Source organism: Sceloporus undulatus, unplaced genomic scaffold (assembly GCF_019175285.1).
Source record: "Sceloporus undulatus isolate JIND9_A2432 ecotype Alabama unplaced genomic scaffold, SceUnd_v1.1 scaffold_24, whole genome shotgun sequence".
Classification (NCBI taxonomy): Eukaryota; Metazoa; Chordata; class Lepidosauria; order Squamata; family Phrynosomatidae; genus Sceloporus; species Sceloporus undulatus.
This window is the reverse complement of record NW_024802946.1, coordinates 428467-445288: the sequence shown is the minus strand read 5'-3', so window position 1 is coordinate 445288 and position 16822 is coordinate 428467. Positions and strand designations below refer to the sequence as shown.

The 16822-nt window shown below is 45.2% G+C and overlaps 1 protein-coding gene across 1 annotated transcript in view; it reads right to left on the bottom strand.

Moving 5' to 3' along the window:
• Positions 1-6337: 6337 nt before the first annotated feature.
• Positions 6338-16822, bottom strand: part of LOC121917623 (ribosome biogenesis protein NOP53-like) — a gene marked incomplete at its 5' end in the record, with an annotated part of 14423 nt that continues 3938 nt past the window's right edge. The window contains 9 exons of the mRNA XM_042443727.1: positions 6338-6409; positions 8082-8138; positions 9224-9300; positions 11109-11175; positions 11324-11499; positions 13916-14098; positions 15594-15698; positions 16259-16354; positions 16566-16636. Coding sequence (XP_042299661.1) covers positions 6403-6409; positions 8082-8138; positions 9224-9300; positions 11109-11175; positions 11324-11499; positions 13916-14098; positions 15594-15698; positions 16259-16354; positions 16566-16636 — 839 coding nt within the window. The remainder of the gene's footprint in view (positions 6410-8081; positions 8139-9223; positions 9301-11108; positions 11176-11323; positions 11500-13915; positions 14099-15593; positions 15699-16258; positions 16355-16565; positions 16637-16822) is intronic.

Below are 16822 nucleotides of genomic sequence, written 5' to 3'. Positions count from 1 at the left end.
ACTAAGGAAAAGGTCAGATTTAACCCTGAGGCTACCATTTGCCAACATTTATCTTAGGCTGACCAGATGCAATAGGCCAGCAGTGGCCTGAAATGTCTCCTAAACCAACCCCATTCTATAAGCAAGAGATCTGCTTATACTCTTGTGTGTATGTGCCTTCAAGTCACCTGTTAATTTATGGCAACCCCATGAATTCCATAGGATTTTCTAAGGCAAAAGATACTCAGAGGTGCTTTGCCATTCCCTTCCTCTGAAATATAGCCTACAGCATCTTGTAATCCTTGGCGCTGCGCCCATCCAAATATTAACCAGAGCTGACTCTTTGCAGATCAGGATCTGGTGCCTTCAGGGTATTTAGGCCTTCATTTTTATTCACTGTTTTAATGTTTCCTTGACAGCCAGCATGGCATAGTGATGTGAGTGTTGGACTAGCTGGAGACCAGGGTTCGACTCCCTGCTGCACCATGAAAGTCACTGGGTGACGTTGGGCAAGTCATATGCTCTCAGTCTCAAGGCAAACCTCCTTTGAACAAATCTTGCCAAAAAAACAGCCTTAGAGTTGCCATAAGTTGGAAACTACATGAAGGCACACAACAAGAACTAATCCAGGTCCAATGTGTCCCATCAGAGCATTGGAGAAAGAACAGGGTTTTCTTGAATAGATAAGAGAATGTGACTTGCCCAGTCACCTAATGTGTCTCTATGGCTAAGCCAGGATTTGGATATCAGGTTTCCTGGAGTCCTAGTGCAACACTCAAACCACTGCAACATGCAGGCTCACAAAAAGCACCCTGTTCTTGTCAAAATGCCCTCTGCAGCACAGCTACATCTCTGCCCTTTACCCATCCATCTTGAAGGCAGCCCAAGTTGGGGAAGGCAACTCCCTCCCCGCCTCCAAAAGCTTGCTCATTTACACTGGGAATGAGGTGAGATCTTATTTATATGTATATCTCTATTAATAGAGGCCTTTGCCCAGCAGGGCTTTGGCAGCTGTTAACCTGTCATTCCCCCCTGCCACTGATGCTCCTCTACTAAGAGGATGCCAAGCTGAGACAAGTGCAAAGTGCTAAGTTAAAAGTGGAAGGATACAGTCCCCCCTCCCCTGTTTGTGTGCCTGTAAAACAACAGATTCAGCCAGGGCAGAGCAGCCCTGTTGTTGTTAAGGCAGAAGAGCAGAGCCAGTTAGGGGATTGGCAACCCAGTGCTTTGTGCATCTTCTGAACAGCCATTATGCACACAGGAGGAATGACACGCTGAGCATCACTCTTCCAGAGGGCAAGAACACAGATCAAGACATGTACTTCCTTGCTTCCTCTCCTTCGCTTTTTGTAATACACAATGCACACAGCCCCACTATTTCCAACTTTCTCTTTCTCTCTCTTGAGCAAACCCATCCATTATTACAGATGACCACCCTTAAACCTTGTTTGTGGAAGTACTAAAAAAACAAAATTGGGACTGCATTGGGGTAGGATGTAGGCCTCCATTTATTTCCAGTCTTCCTACTGGCTGAATACAAGCCAGTGTGGTGTAGTGGTTTTACTGTCGGACTAGGACTCTGGGAGACCACAGTTCAAATCCCTGCTGGTGATGGAAACTACCCAACAGTAAACCCATGTCTTAATAAATCTTGCCAAGAAAACCCTAGGGTACAGTCTCAACAAGTCAGTGTTGACTTGAAGGCATACAACAATCAGCGTATACTATAAGCTGGGACTCAAAACCTGGTCTCCAAAGTCCAAGTCCAACACTCAAACCACTACACCACACTGGCTCCTATAAAGTGCATACCCAAGTACATAAACCTAAGCCAAAAAAATAAACTTCAGCACGAGGAGAGTTAGGATGTCAGGACAATCAATCCTAGGTTAGCCTTTTCCATGGAATGCTATCTTTCAATAAGCAGGGACATGGAACATCCCATTCACTTGCAATAATGTGGTAGGGCTCAACCACTGCTCTCCCCTCTCCATGAGAAGCAGGCTCAGAAGGACACACATCTTTGTGTGTACTTTGGTTCTCCCCTTTGTAGCACCAGAATTCGTATGGGGTCATAACATTCTTTTTTCCTCCACCTCATGCATCTCTATACCCCAGTTCTCAGTCCTGGGGCAGAGGAGACGGATGGAGTTTGACGCTATTCTTAGCAAGGGACTCTGCTTCTATTTTTACACCCAGATGTGAGCTGGAAAGGGGGGGGGGGGGCTAGCTGGCTCCCGCACATGACAGCAAAATTACATTATCCAGTGTCAATTATGCATGGATGCTGTAATGTACCATTGAGCCTTGAACTAACAGTACAGTCCTTGGAGACCAGGGGTGGTAGCAGTACCAGTGGTGGTGGTGGTGGTGGGGGGAGAGCCTTGTTTCTCAGAGGAAGCAGAGGATAGACAAAGCAAGATCCAAACACAGGTGCTTCTTTCTCTCCATTCCCTCCTCCTTTTCTCCTTCACACCTGCTTCCTTTGGCGCTTTCTCTGTTCTACATCACACCAAATGAAGGGGAAAGGAAGGAGGAGAGAACAGCTTGTTATTGGCTTTATAGACATCTGGGGAAAGAGAACACAAGATATCTCCTTGCCTACCACTCCCCAGACTACATTCTTGAATTCCCTGTAAGAAAATCTCCACCAGATATATTACATCCTCTCATCTAGAAACCCCCATTACACAACCCCCAGGTCTTATCAATAGTACAAGCATTTCTTTTTAAAAAGTAAGTAAGCCTAGCAATGTTGGGCCCATTTAAATTCTCAAATGGACAGAAGACTAGAGCAGGCAACATTGTTTTCCCTTCCAAGGTCTTGAGATTAAGGCACAAATTCACTGAAAAGGTTTGCATCAAAGCTTCCTCCCTCCTGTTTCACCACTTCGCTGCCAAATTTTCAGCTGCACACTTGCATGATCTTTAGGCAGAGAATGCCCTTTAATCACACCCCTCTGTCAAAATGGGATCCCATTTTCAGAAGGGAGCTGCTCCTAACCAAGAATCAGAAGAAATACATTAGCCAAGCCTGCACTTCATCCCATGTGTTGGTTTACAGTTGTCACAATCATGCACTCGGGTAATGGGACCTGTAGTCCAACACATCTGGAAGGCCTCCCTCAGCCTGGGAGAGATGGAAAAATCTATGACTTAAACCTGCTTGAACCAGACACTACTAGGAATCCACCTCTCCCCCACCTGCCCCACGTGTAATATGGAAATAATAACATCCAACTTTTTGTAAAGATGGAACAAATGTAGACAATTAACACTTCTTTGGTTATAAAACTGCTAAATCACACCACTGTTCATGCTTGGTGATGTCAGTCTTCAGGAAATGCCAGGCAAACATCCTCCTGTTAAGGAGAAGGGAGGCAAAACAAAAGGAACATCACACAAGCCTTTATTTTGCATTATGCCTTCGCAGCTGTTATTTCCAATTTCTATGTATGGCCTGTGAAAGCTGGACAGGGAAGAAAACTGATAGGGCTCTCCCTAGAAGCCAAGGTAACTAAACTGAGACTATTATACTTTGGACAAATCATGAGAAGATGGGACTTACTAGAAAAGATAATAATGCTTGGTAAGGAAAGGAGAGGCAAACAGGAAGACTGCATTCCAGATGGACATAGTCAAGGAAACAAAGGCCTGAGGCAGAATTGTTGATAGGGTGAATTACAGGTATTTCTTTCACAGAATTGCCATCCGTCAGTCAATTTGATGGCAAGCAACAACTTTGCAACTGAGCCAAGGCCAACCAATTCACTCTGCTACCCCTAAAGAGTGTTGGCACCTAATACACCGTATTTTCATTCTGACTGTTCTCTCTTAAGGAGGCTGGTCACACACATTTCTCTTCTGTCTCTACTGAGGGCAGCAATTCTGTCATCTATTTGTGCAAGATGGTGTGACTGGACCATTTATAATTCACTTGTATAGACTCAGTTGATTGCTGCAGTACTCCAAGGAGGCAGACTCAGACATAAACACAGGCCTCCACCTCTTCTAAAGGAATATGCTTCTCATATTTGCAAAATACAACCATAATTCTCATTTACAAAACAGGTGTGGCTTTGTCTCAGTAACAGGTGTCTATGAAAATGTACAAGAATCACATGAACTTTGGGCAGGAACACTGTAACGGTGAGTGGCAGCATTTCCCCCTTTTTATCACAGGCCACAGCATATCCATTTTTCACTGTGTGCATGAACAGGCGGGATACCTGGCAGCTCACAAGAACAGCAGGTGTGCAGCAGCACAGGCAAGTACTCCAGGGCAGTGGGTCACATAGGTGGTGCTCAGGTGCCCGACGGCATTAGTACCAAAGCAGGTCACAGGCCAATGTGGAAAGAGAAAAGGACTCTGCAGTGGGCCCCATCTATTCCAAAAAGGGAGCACCAGCTCCCCCAGGATGCAGGGGAAGGGAGAGGATACAGGGACTAGCATGGGCCTATCTTGGATTGCAGGGAAACAAGCAAGGGGAGGGAGGAACCAGAAAAAGAAGCCAGATGTTGTTCAGTCATGCAGATGAAATCCCAATGGTGCTGCCTTGCTCATCGCAAATGAAAGCCAGCCCTCGAGGTGACAGCAAGTAGATAGGAGACAAGATACACCCAAAGCCACCTCTTTGCTGACAGCTGGCGAGGAACCGGGAAGCCTGTTGCCTTCCCAACCTTTTCCTCCCCCAAACCAGGTGACCTATATCTTTTTTGCAACTGAGGCAGATGGGCATCGCAGGGTTCCGCAGCGATGCACAAAGCAGCCTAAAATATTAGAGGATTCTCCTTGGGCCCCCAGGCTGCACTCGCATCCTGCTAGCAAGCAGAGACAGGGGGACGCTCAAGACTAGAGCTCAATGACGAATGCTGACAAACTAAGGATGGAGAGAAGAGCTGCCGAGATGATCAAAGGTCTGGAAGACAAATCCTCAGTATCTCATGGTAGGAAGTGGGGGTGTTTTAATCTCCTTTTCTCTAGGCAGGATGGGATGCTGCCGGCTGACAGTTTAATACTTGAAAGGAAGGAAGAGTGAAGAGCCAGCAGTAGGACAAGACACAGCAGGGATGAGGAAGATTCAGGGGTTTAATGTCAAGATGAAGCTTCTCAGTTCTTAGGGTGATTCAGCAATGGAAGAAGAGGTTGAAAAGGCAGGCAGGAGAGTCGTTTTGGGAACAAGTAGGATGGGCCTTTGCTGCTGTGATGACAACAAACCCATCCTCACTCAGTCTTTGGAGATTAAGAACTACTCTCTCTTGGATTACACTAAACCTCCTTCATAGTCCAGACCTTTACATCCAACAGTAGGTGGTAAAGTGAGGTTGGGGACAAGCAGAGCAAGATTCCCCTCCGAGGTGATTTCACCTTCCCAACCACAGATGCCTGCACATCATGCACTGCTAGCGCCCGCCTTTCCAACTGGTTCAAGTACAATGGCTTCACAGAATTTAAAAATTCGGTCACATCTCCTTGAGCAGAGTAGCAGAAAGAATAAGCACTCTACACTTGACTCATGTTCTCTCAGCATCCAATAATGAGACATCTACTGGCTCTGCAGACAATGGATTTTGTGTAGCTATTTGATGGTAAGAGGTTGGAAGACTTACCGTTTTTGATTGTAGCTTCCAAAATCTGCAGCAAACATAGCACCTCTTAATGAGCTTCCAGAAAAGTAACTTTGCTAAGCTCTACTGATAGCCTGTCCCACTCTGTACATTTTGCCTGGGATAATCTCAGTTCCCATCCACACATAAAGGATGTACACAGCACATGTGAAGCCATTTCTTTCTCAACAGTAAGCAGAATCCAAAATCAAGTTATGCAAAGCAAGCACAAATGGATATTAACTTACAAGGTCAAGACAAAATGCAGGGAACCAACTTGAAGATCAAAGGTTTGTGTCTGCTGGCAATCCTACAGTTCTAGGCAGGTGCAACTTGAAACCACCCTGTCATCTGCTACGTGAAATTCAGATGCCTGTAGAAGCCTGCTTCCCCATTTCATTTAAAAACAAATCACACAAAACATCATGGCCTAAATCACCAAATCAGACTTTCTACCACCTGCTCTATGTATGTCTTTTAATGAAGAGATCTGGAGATCTCAAAACCTTGCAACACTTATTGTGACCTTTGAATTGGCTTTATAATAAGACATTACCCTTACTAAGATTTTGGAATTATTCTTTTAAGAGCAGAGTAAGAAACAGGCTTGGGACAGAATGTCCAGTTGTGGACTTAGAAGACTCACTGGGCCACTTTCACATGATGAAGAAAAGAAACAGGGTTATACCCTCTTCCACCTTGCATATATATTTAAGACCAACAAGGAAAAAAGAAGAGATGATGTCTCCAGTGTGTTTATGGCGTTTTAATGAAACATGAGGGGACAGGATGAGTTTCCCTGGGGCAATCCATGCTCTACAACCTGCAGAGAGAGACAGAGAGAGAAGGGAGAGAAAACAACAGCGAATTTGAGTGGAGCAGTCAAAAACCAAAGGGAGATGAATGGCTGCATTCAGCTACATTTCTCTTTCAGCCAGAGACAACACCAGTAAACTGGAGAAAGAGAGACAGCTGATTTAGACGTCAAATACTAAACTGTCTGAACTAGGTATGAGAGAGATCCATTTGGAAAGAACAGGTACTACTTGGCAGGGAGAGAACCAAAGCAAAGGGAAGACCTCCTTTTCGCTGGACTATTAGCTGCCCTGAACTAAATGCTACAAGGAATGTGTGCTCCCTCTTTCTCAAAAGGAACCCTATGACAGCTGTCAATCACCTGGAGGCTTCAGAGGTGAAGGAAAGGACATGGTGCCCCAAATGAATGTGAATGTCTCTCAAAAGTCCTCACTTCTTCATATCAGTATTATGCATCTTGCCACTCCCCTTCCTCATCTAGTTCATTCTGTGCCTATAGCAAGGGGGTCTGAAGCACAAGGAGGGAGAAAGGAGGTGGGAGACTACAGGTGGGAAATGCCAACGCTGAATCCTTCTGTATATAAAAGCAGAACAAACTTACTGCTGTAAGAAAGCTAGCATGGAAGGGAAGCATTTAAGCAGCCTAGACTGTCTTCCTCTGATGGGGTAGCTTTGTTTTTAAGTGTGAGGAAGCTAGGTTCCAGGGCCCCCACACACATGGGAAAAATCGCAAATGATCATACCCCATATTATGCAATGGCAGCAACATGTGCACAGGCACATCTGCATGCATACACGGCCATTGAATAATATAGGACATTGTGATTTGCGGACAGTCAAATCCATGGATTGTCAGCCCACCAATATGAAAGGTCCACTATAGTGTGATGCATTCCATTCCCTCATTCTGCCAAACATGAAGACTACACCTAAAATTCCAACTGGACTGGTGTAATGGAGAACACTATGTAGTCTAACTTAACCCAGGACATGGGTATAACTGGAGGACATTTTTTACCACATGGGACAAGGGAGAGTAGAAGTAGATTTATACTCACAAAAGCTAATTTAGTCTTAAAGATGATGCCACATTTCTTTTTTTCCTTCGCTCTTCCTTCCCTCCTTTTTAAACAAAATCAGCAGAACCAGAAAAACCTGCCTAGTGATCATACCTGAAGAAGAACCCACTTATTGGTCTGCAGAATGGGATCAGTTAGCCAGCCTTGTTGCTGACAGCAGAAGGCTGAAGTATCTCAGTATCAGAGCTTGGAAAAAATTACTTTTTTGAAATACCAATTTTTAGACTTAATTCTGAAAATTATAGCCCCCCTCCCTCCCCAGGAGAATCTTTTCTAAATATAGCACCATCCCACAACATTCTATTTCCAAGTTTTCTTAGGCGTTTACCAGGTAACGTCTGGCTAGAATCTGAACTCAGCTGGCCGATTCCCAAAGCCAGGAGCTTCCTGGTTTTGAAAAGAGGCTGGCTGAGTGCAGAATCTACCTGAAGTTAGCTGGGCTGCACTTGGCCGGTGGCACTGGCAACAAAATGCATGCAATAAAATCTGGATGTATCCCAAATTCAAACTTGAAATTGGCAGCAGTAAATCACATTTTTAGCTTTGCAGTAAACTCCTTAGTTACTAAGAGATGAACCAGTGACTTTGTCAGACACTTACGTGATCTCCCGGAAGGCACGTTTTTCAACATATTTAAGGCGATATTTCCTTTTGAATCTGGAAAGAAAGAGCAAGGAATTTTAGGGACTCGGTGCAACTAACACACATTCCTTCCTCACATAAAACCAACACATCCAAGTTAACACACACTCTGACAAAGATGCTCCTTTTTAATCTTCTTATATGTGCCCACCCCTCTTTCACCTCATCCTCTGTCTAGCTGGAAGGTTTTTATCATCACTGCAGCATGGTGGAGGACTGGAGAACCAGAGACTTTTCATATCAGAGCATCAAGTCTGCAGTAAACAATGCAGTTCTCTAGCCACTTTCACTGAAGCTGTGCACACCTGCCTAAATAGGCAGAGTAAACAGCAGCGGCTTCCAAAACCTTTTAGTCAGCATGTGTGAACATCAAAAAAGAGAAAAAAGAGGGCAGAAGATTAGCCTGTCTCACCAGCTACTTCAACATAGATCTATACCTTTGGCCACCAAAATGGAAATCATAAGAAAACTGGAGGCTAGTAAAGGAAAATTCATCCTTGGATGCATTTTAGAATAAGTCCTCAAGTGATCTTGACAAGATTCAAAATGGTTTTGTTCACTTATGCAAAGCTTACCTGACTGTGCATATTGTTGGTTTTGAATAAAAGGTTTGCTGAAACATGTTAAGTGGCTCTTCTTTTTGGTGTAGGAACCTATCCCTATTCGTTTCATGTTATTTCTGCCTCTGGTACCACATTTTCAATTACAGAAGTAATAGCAAAGCTTTCTCAGCCTCAGTGGAAGGAAATGGCAAACCTCCTCTGAACAAATCTTGCTGAGAAATCCCTATGATAGGGTCACTGTAAGTCGGAAATGACTTTAAGGTACACATATTTTGATAGACCAATCAGTCCGCTGGTCAGTCCAACTAACCAACCCACAGATGAGGCTACTCCCTTATCTCTCTTTCTGAGTCATGGTTCTGGGTTTGCCTTATTCCAATCCCTGTGATGCATTCAGAAATATAAACTGTGAGTTTCTTGATCAAGTGCAAAAGGTGCCTCCCATTGTAATTTACAGAAAGAGATTATACTGCTTCAGCGAACAAGAGTTTGAGGTGATACTGCATGGGCATCATCCAATACTGTTGCTTCACTCACTTTGCACGCTCTCTGGGCTCTATGAGATTACGTTTTTGGAGGCTCTTGAAACGATCTTTCAGGATACTGCCTTCAGGCTTAGGGAAAAAGAAACAAAAATGACATGTAAAATAGGTGGAAGAGGATGCTTGAATGCAAAGTAATTTATTGCAGCTTAAACTTACCCATATAGGCATCTATTTTTCTGCCACAAAGAACTTGGAAACATTGATTTCCTTGGACTATGACACCTAGAATCCTTGTCACTATGGGGGTTGCATAAGCCCAACAAAAAGTATCTTTCCCAAGTTCTGGAGCCATTCTGGTGCTTTAAGTTTTTGCAACCCCACACAATTCCAGGGTTTGCAAAGGCACCACTGTACTTGGCTCTGTGCAGCTCCTTGAAGCCCACTTCCCTGGTCCTGCCTCACCTGCCTTTTTCTTTTTACTGCCCATGAGACAATCAGGGGAAAGGGGTGGGCTTACTTGAACTGCCAAAATGTATACTTTGGTCGCCTTCTCTCTTAATCTCTCCCCTTTAAATACAGCTAGCCAATGTAACATTAAGGTTTGTCCTGATCAGTCTACCTGCAATCTGAATCTTTTCCCAAGACAGACTACAGCCAGATTTTCCCTTTTCCCTTGCAGCAAAGAGGGATGGGGGGTCCAATGGGATGAATATTGAACACTCTTCTTGCCACTTTGTACTCACACCTCCTGTACCAACCCTGCAGGTGCCAAGAGTGCAACTCTTCACACAGCGTCAGTTCCTCACATACACTTATTAAGTGCCTTCCTGCTCTCCGAGACAGCAGCGATTTTCATGATTTCATAAGTTGTGGATGCAAGGTGTCAGGAAATCAGGAGAGGGGTGAAGTTGGAAAAACTATTTTGAACGATGACTCTCAGAATTCCCCAGCCAGCCCATGTTTCCAAAGCTCTCATCACGTGATACAGGTACAAAGGTCTGAAAAGCCATGGCCAAGGCAGCCCACAAAGTAATAGCCAAGGACACTGGAACTGCCTGAATCTACCAGTGCTCTTACATCCACAGGTGAATGGACTCTCAAGTTGGCAATGGAGGGGGTAATAAAGGCCTTCTGGTTGGTGCCTCAGCTCCCCAGTCCTTACCATCTCGGCAGGGCCAGGGAGCCCCTGGTGACCTTCACATTCCCAGCAAATATTGCTGCAAATTCTCCGAGCGCAAGGATGGGTCTCATCATTGGACACCAAAGGAAAGCAAGAATGTGCGAAGCACAAATCTTTTCCTACCTTCCCTTGAGCTACGTGGAAGCAGATTTCCCTGAAGCACTCCATTACTTTCTGATCCTGCCCATTCAAAGGTCAAACTACCTAGGCTGCTAACACTTTCCAGGAAACTGTGGATGGCCTAAACAAGAAATGTCCAAACTGAGGCTTCCCAAAACTGTTTTTTGGGACTCCTGACCCTGACCCCTTCCCAGTCTTTCCTGGAAGCTGATGGGAGATGCAAACCACTTTTTAAACAGGCCCTTCCACACAATTTTTACCATAACCCCCCTTCCCCTCCCCCCAAAAAACCCAAACAGACTTTCAGCCACTTCTGAACTTGGATTTTTGTGGCATTTTTAACAATCTACACCTCCATACACATTCCTTGGTGGGTAACATGGGCAGAACTCAGCCCTGTGCTTCAAAAAAGAGAAGGGTTCAGGAGGAGACCAAAGCATTGTATCAACCCAAGAAGGCAGCACATCAGGGGTGGAAGGGATTTTTTTAGAAAAAGAGAAAACAGGCTTCAGAAGGCTCTAGGACAATAACAACCGATCTGTAGGGGATAGGGATGTCTAGGCACAGCCCTTGTCTATACAAGCTCTCCACAGCCATGCAGCCCAAAGGCTGGGAAAGGCAGGTACCTACTACTCACTTTCAACCTCCTCAAGGAGTCTGCAAGTTCAGTACTCAGTTGCACATCCATATCAGGATCTTCATATCTGCCAGAGAGAAGGGGGAAAGGCATCTGCTTAGACAAAACGGACCAAGTTCTACTGTCTCAGCTCATGGTCCTCCTCAGGATTAAATATATCAGTGGACGCCTCCCAGATAATCCCCTTTCCAACCCTGGTCTACCCAAGCTCTTACTTCAGTCTGCCAAGTCGCTTGGGCTTGTTGGCTTCTGCCTTCCGTTTGGCCTCCCGCAGTCGTTTCCGGCGCATCAGCTCAGCCTCCCACCGCTTCACCTGCAGCTTGATGGACCGCAACTGGAAGACCTCTTGCCGCCGAAGCCGTGCTGCCTTCTCCCCCACTTCCCGGGCTTTCTGCATGGAAAAAGAGAGCGTGCTAGGTGAGTGGGTGGCTGGAGAGAACAAGGCCTTATGTAGGATGGGATCTAAATATCTTAAAGGTAACACATACCACCTGATCATGGAAGCTAAACAGAGTCAGCCCTGGTTAACACTTAAATGGGAGACTGGCAATGAATATCAGGTATTATGGGCTGTATTTCAGAGGAAAGAACTGGCAAAACCACTTCAGAGTATTCCTTACCTAAAAAACTCCATTAATTGGGTCTTCATAGGTCAACAAATGACTTGAACACACTCCTTTCACCTTCTACTCATAGCAACCCAAGTAGGTTGAGGCAACTCTGAGCAATCTCTTAGCCAGAATGATATCACACATAGCCAGGATGGAGAAGAGGGCCTAGAAGCTGGTTCCCTCCCTCCTTCCACACAGCTCTTTCAGGGAGCAGATGGCAGGCGCTGGGCTCTGCCAGATGGCTGCATGTTCAGGAGCTGCAGCAGCGGCAGCGGCAACAGCAGCAGCGACAGGCAGGATAATCAAGCTCCCTTTGGCAAGCGGCCCAGGAGGCCGCCCCAATTGCTACTGCTTCTCAAGGGCAGCTCAGGGAGCAATGCCCCAGCAGCCACTGTAGGTAAATCTGCAGGAATAACTGCAGTCACGGACACAATGTGTGTTTGTCCAGGGAAAACCAACACAAAAAAGCAAGGTATGCACTCACAGGCCAGTCCATGCCTCTGATGTACTGAGATTGAAAACAGCTGGAATTGTCCACCACGACAGTCCAAATTTTGCATCAAGGAAGAACTCCGCTGACATACATTTGGCAAGGGGAGCACCTCTGAATACACACTTGCTCTGCATTGTTTATTCTTTTTGTAAATTATACGACGGAAGAAACAGCTCTGCAATGCAAGGGATCCTAGATTTTAGGCACAGGAAACCTTGCTACTTGTTTTGGCCAGTGAGCAGTCAGCGAGAACTGCCCACACACTTTCCAGCACTGATCATTTCAACAACCTTAGTGGTTTGTGTTTTATGCTATCAGCAGTTGCCTTGGAAATAAACAAGGACTAGAAACTTGGTTTTTAAAATTTTTTAAATGAAAGTGAGTTTCTCAGGTAGCCGGATTCTGAGTCTGTTGAGTTGGTTTTCTATGCTCCCACAGAATAGCAGAATAAATACAGCCCTGTTCAAAGGTGGCTGCCTGAAAACCAACCATTATCAACAAACCATAGGAGGCATAAGCCCACCCTGTCACCACACACAGGGTGGGCTCCAGCAATTTGAATGCACAAGCCATTGTAAGTTTCCTGGCGATGAGAGATGCAAACCAAGAGTCTAGTTCAAACCTCATCTCCAAGGAGGACTCAGCAGGTGGTGCTCAGCAAACAACTGCATTGAGCCTACATAAACTGGCAATATGGACATAGCACTACTGACCTTTACTAGACATCATAAATGTATTCTTTTTCCAGTATAAATCACCCTAAATAGTTCAAAATAGTAAATAAAATGTTACTATTTGTATAGGTGTGAGGACAGATGTACTTATGTGATCCTAAGGCGTCCCAACAGAATGCTATGGAAGACCTTTCATGGAACAATACAAAAAAAGCTCAGTCTTTCTCCCCCAAAATATTCTGTTTTCTCCTTCACAACCAATCAAGGAGAGAGGATTTAAAGGAGAAGCAGCAGTGTAACCCATAGACTTCACATGGTTTCCAAGACAATGTTTCCAGGCTGCACCCTTCTGATACGCCTTCCATGCTAAAAAAAATATCCTCTGCACACAGCAGGGGTGATGTCACTCCTGAAAGGCTCCGAGCGCAAAATCTGTGAACAGAGATGTTTGTTGTTGTTGTGTGCATTCAAGTTGTTTCTGACTTATAGTGACCCTAAGGGATTTTCTTGGGAAGTTTCTTCAGAGGAGGTTTGCCATTGCCTAACCCTAATCCTCTGAGGCAGAGAGTGTGTGACTTGCTCAGGATCACCGATTGGGATTCATGGCCAAGTGGGGATTCTAACTCTGTTTTTCCAGAGTCATAGTCCAACACTCAAACCACAGGGGACAAAATCTCTCTCTGAAAGCAATAACTGAAAACACATCAAGCCACTTCCATCTCTAATTGCCAATCCTTTTTTTCTTTTTGCCATTTTTGGTCCAATGGGACACAAAGCAGGTGAGAATTTGCCCCCAGCATTGCCAAAGAAAACCATTCCTCGTTTAAAGAGTCCAGCCATCTGGTGCTAAGACAAGAGATGGGGAGGAAAAGGGTGTGAGGAGAAGAGACATTTACAGAGAAGGCAAGTAAAGTGAGAGGTTCAAGAGGCCTCCAATACAAGTTCAAATGTAGAGATGGGAACCAGTTTTGAGTCTTCTACTAGACTGAGGTTCATCTACTCTCTTCTCCACACTCTGAGGAAACCCACCAGCCGCTTGGCCTCCTTCTCCTTCTTACGCTGTCGCTCCGTTTTCTTTTCTCCCACTGCCATCCTAGTGGTAGCATCTTCCGGCAGTTCCTCCTCTTGGGGCTTTGACGGGTTCTCCTGTCCTTCCTCACTGTCGGATTCTTCCTCCAAGAGTCCCTCACACTGTTCCCGGAACACCGTCTCCTGTAAGGTGGGACAAGAGTTGCAATATAAGCCAGTGGAAAAACAGTGGTACAGAACACATCCAAATTCACACACCCTGCCTGGAAAACATTCTTCCAAGCAGCTGGCTGCAGATAGTGGGAGCTACAGTCCATAAAATCTAGACAGGACTAGGCTGAGGGAGAGAGATTTCAACCTGGCTTTCTAATGGTAGTGCAGGTGCATACTTCATCCCAGGTTCACAAAACATTTTGCAAAGAGAGGGGAAGAACTGGGAAGGGCTCACCACACTCACCTGTGTGGCTTAGCATACAACTATTGCCCAAACCCCAACAGTAACCATGTGGCTGGCTGAGCACTGTCTAGGCACTGTGCCAGAACTTAGCAGAGCCCCTCATTCTACTGAATAACCAGGTTGGTGGGGACACAGTCACACAAAATGGAAACTATCTTCCCTTTAGGACCTGAGCACAGCACAATTTTGAGGTTACTTCCAAAACACAAATGGGCCAAGAAACTGCCTACCCTTTCAAGGTAAAACAATATCATTGCAAGCCTGTCAGCCCTAGGCTGACTGCCAGCTCCTTCCCTAGGTAGGCTGTGGGCTTCCCTTGCGTGTGGGAGGCAGCTGCTGAGTGCCAGGCTCTGGCACCTCTGGGAAGGATTACATACCAATGCTCAGAGGCCAGCACATCCCCTTAAACTGATACAGACTTGAAAGGCTCAGGCCTATTAAGATGCTAAATATACCTCTTTCCTCAGGCCAAGTATCAGAGTGAGGGGCACAAGAGAAGAAAAGGAAGCAGTGCCTAACACCAATGTGGTGCCACTTTTAAAACCAACAAATGTGCCACTTTTAAAACCAACAAACAGAGGCTGGATGGCCATCTGTCAGGGATGCTTTGATTTGGATTTCCTGCATGGCAGGGGGTTGGACTGGATGGCCCTAGTGGTCTCTTCCAACTCTATGATTCTATGATTCAATCTTCCCTGGTCCTGACAACGATAAAGGATTCAGGAAATAGTAGAGGTACTAAAAGTCATCAAGTGACAAGGAGGGGGGCCAGTTGGGATCTTGCAGCCTGATGGTAAACTATTGCTTTACACTTGTGGTTGCTAAGCTTTGTTCCCTGGATGCTTATCAATTGCTAATTTCATGAGAGGAATGGCTAAAGATCCCTCTTCATCTGTCATCCTCTCCCCAATCTTGTGTCTCCCTCCCCAGATATCTTAACATAACACAATTAGAAGACAAGCAATCACACACAATTCTTTGTAATTAGCATAAAACTACAAAGAGTTATGTGCCACTTTTAAAACCAACAAATTCACAATAGCATGAAATTTCACAAACTACAATCCACTTCTTCAGGTGAAGGGAGTCTAATATTAAGAGGTTTAGGCAAACATCCCATTTCCTTTTCCTCTTTAAGACAATGTCAGAATCCTAGCTGGTGCATATCAATGCCTGTCACTTTTGGATGGCTCATTCTTCCCCTTTGGATGAAGTACTCACTTGGGTGGGGGCCTCAGCCGCTGTAGGAAAATTCAGCTGACGCTCCAGTTTTTCTTCTGCCTTCTGTCTCTTTACTTCAATTTCATGTGCCTGTAGGAGCAATGCCTACATTGGGACCAGAGGGAGAGGGGGATAAAGAAAAAGAAGGGGGTAACTGTGAGTAATGGAAGAAGTGGCCCAGTGACTAGTTCACACAATCTCCCCAATGCTGCTACCTACAAACTAAATTCACCAGAACATGTTCTTCTACTCTCTGCAAAAATTGTAACCTGTATCCGTTCCAAACGCCAGCATGACAGCTGGACTAGGACACTAAGATCCAAGATTCAAATCCCTATTTGGGCATGAAAACTGACTGGGTGCCCTTGTGGAAGTCACAGTCTCTCAACCTCAGAGGGCGGCAAAGGTAGACCCCCCTCTCAATGAATTATGCCAAGGAAACCCTGTGATAGATTTGCCTTACGCTCACTCAAGTCAAAAATTACTTGAAGGCACATATAACAACCCCATTCAAGAAACTTGCATTTTGGATTTAAGCAAATAAATATAATGAGATCCTTTGGTTTTTCCCCCTGATTAAATTAGCAGCTCTCTCAACTGTATCCATTCAGGATGAAAATATACCACTGTTGCTTCCCAGCCTACCCTCCAAATTTCCAAGATACCTGATGAGACTGGAAAGTAGGGTTGTAAGACCCTCCTGGTGAGATGACCTCCACGGCTGGCAACTGTGATGGCTTCTTTTTCAACCTCTCTGGCCGCTAAAAGAAACAATAAAGAGACTGAACCAGTTTGTAGCCTTAGTCTTCCTGCCACCTAATGGCTTGCGTTTGCAAGATATATTTGGACCACAACTGCCAGAAGTGCAACCAGCATGGCCACAAGTCATGTTTGAAGCAATTCTGAGAACCGTAGTTCAAAACAAATTCTTCCTACACCTTCCTTCTTCTCAGAAATTGGCTGATCACTTACCGTGACTGGCTTCTTTTTGGTCTGCTCCAGGAACCAAGTATCCTTCCCAGCTAGGGCTTGATCTAGTGGATCTGTGAGGAGAAAAAGAGCACTGTATAACTAGAGAGACACCAAAGCCTGAGCCTGTTCTGAAAGGGGTGCATGTAGGCTGGCATTTGGAAGCCAAGGGAAGGATAAGACATAGGGCTTGATCTAGTGGATCTGTGAGGAGAAAAAGAGCACTGTATAACTAGAGAGACACCAAAGCCTGAGCCTGT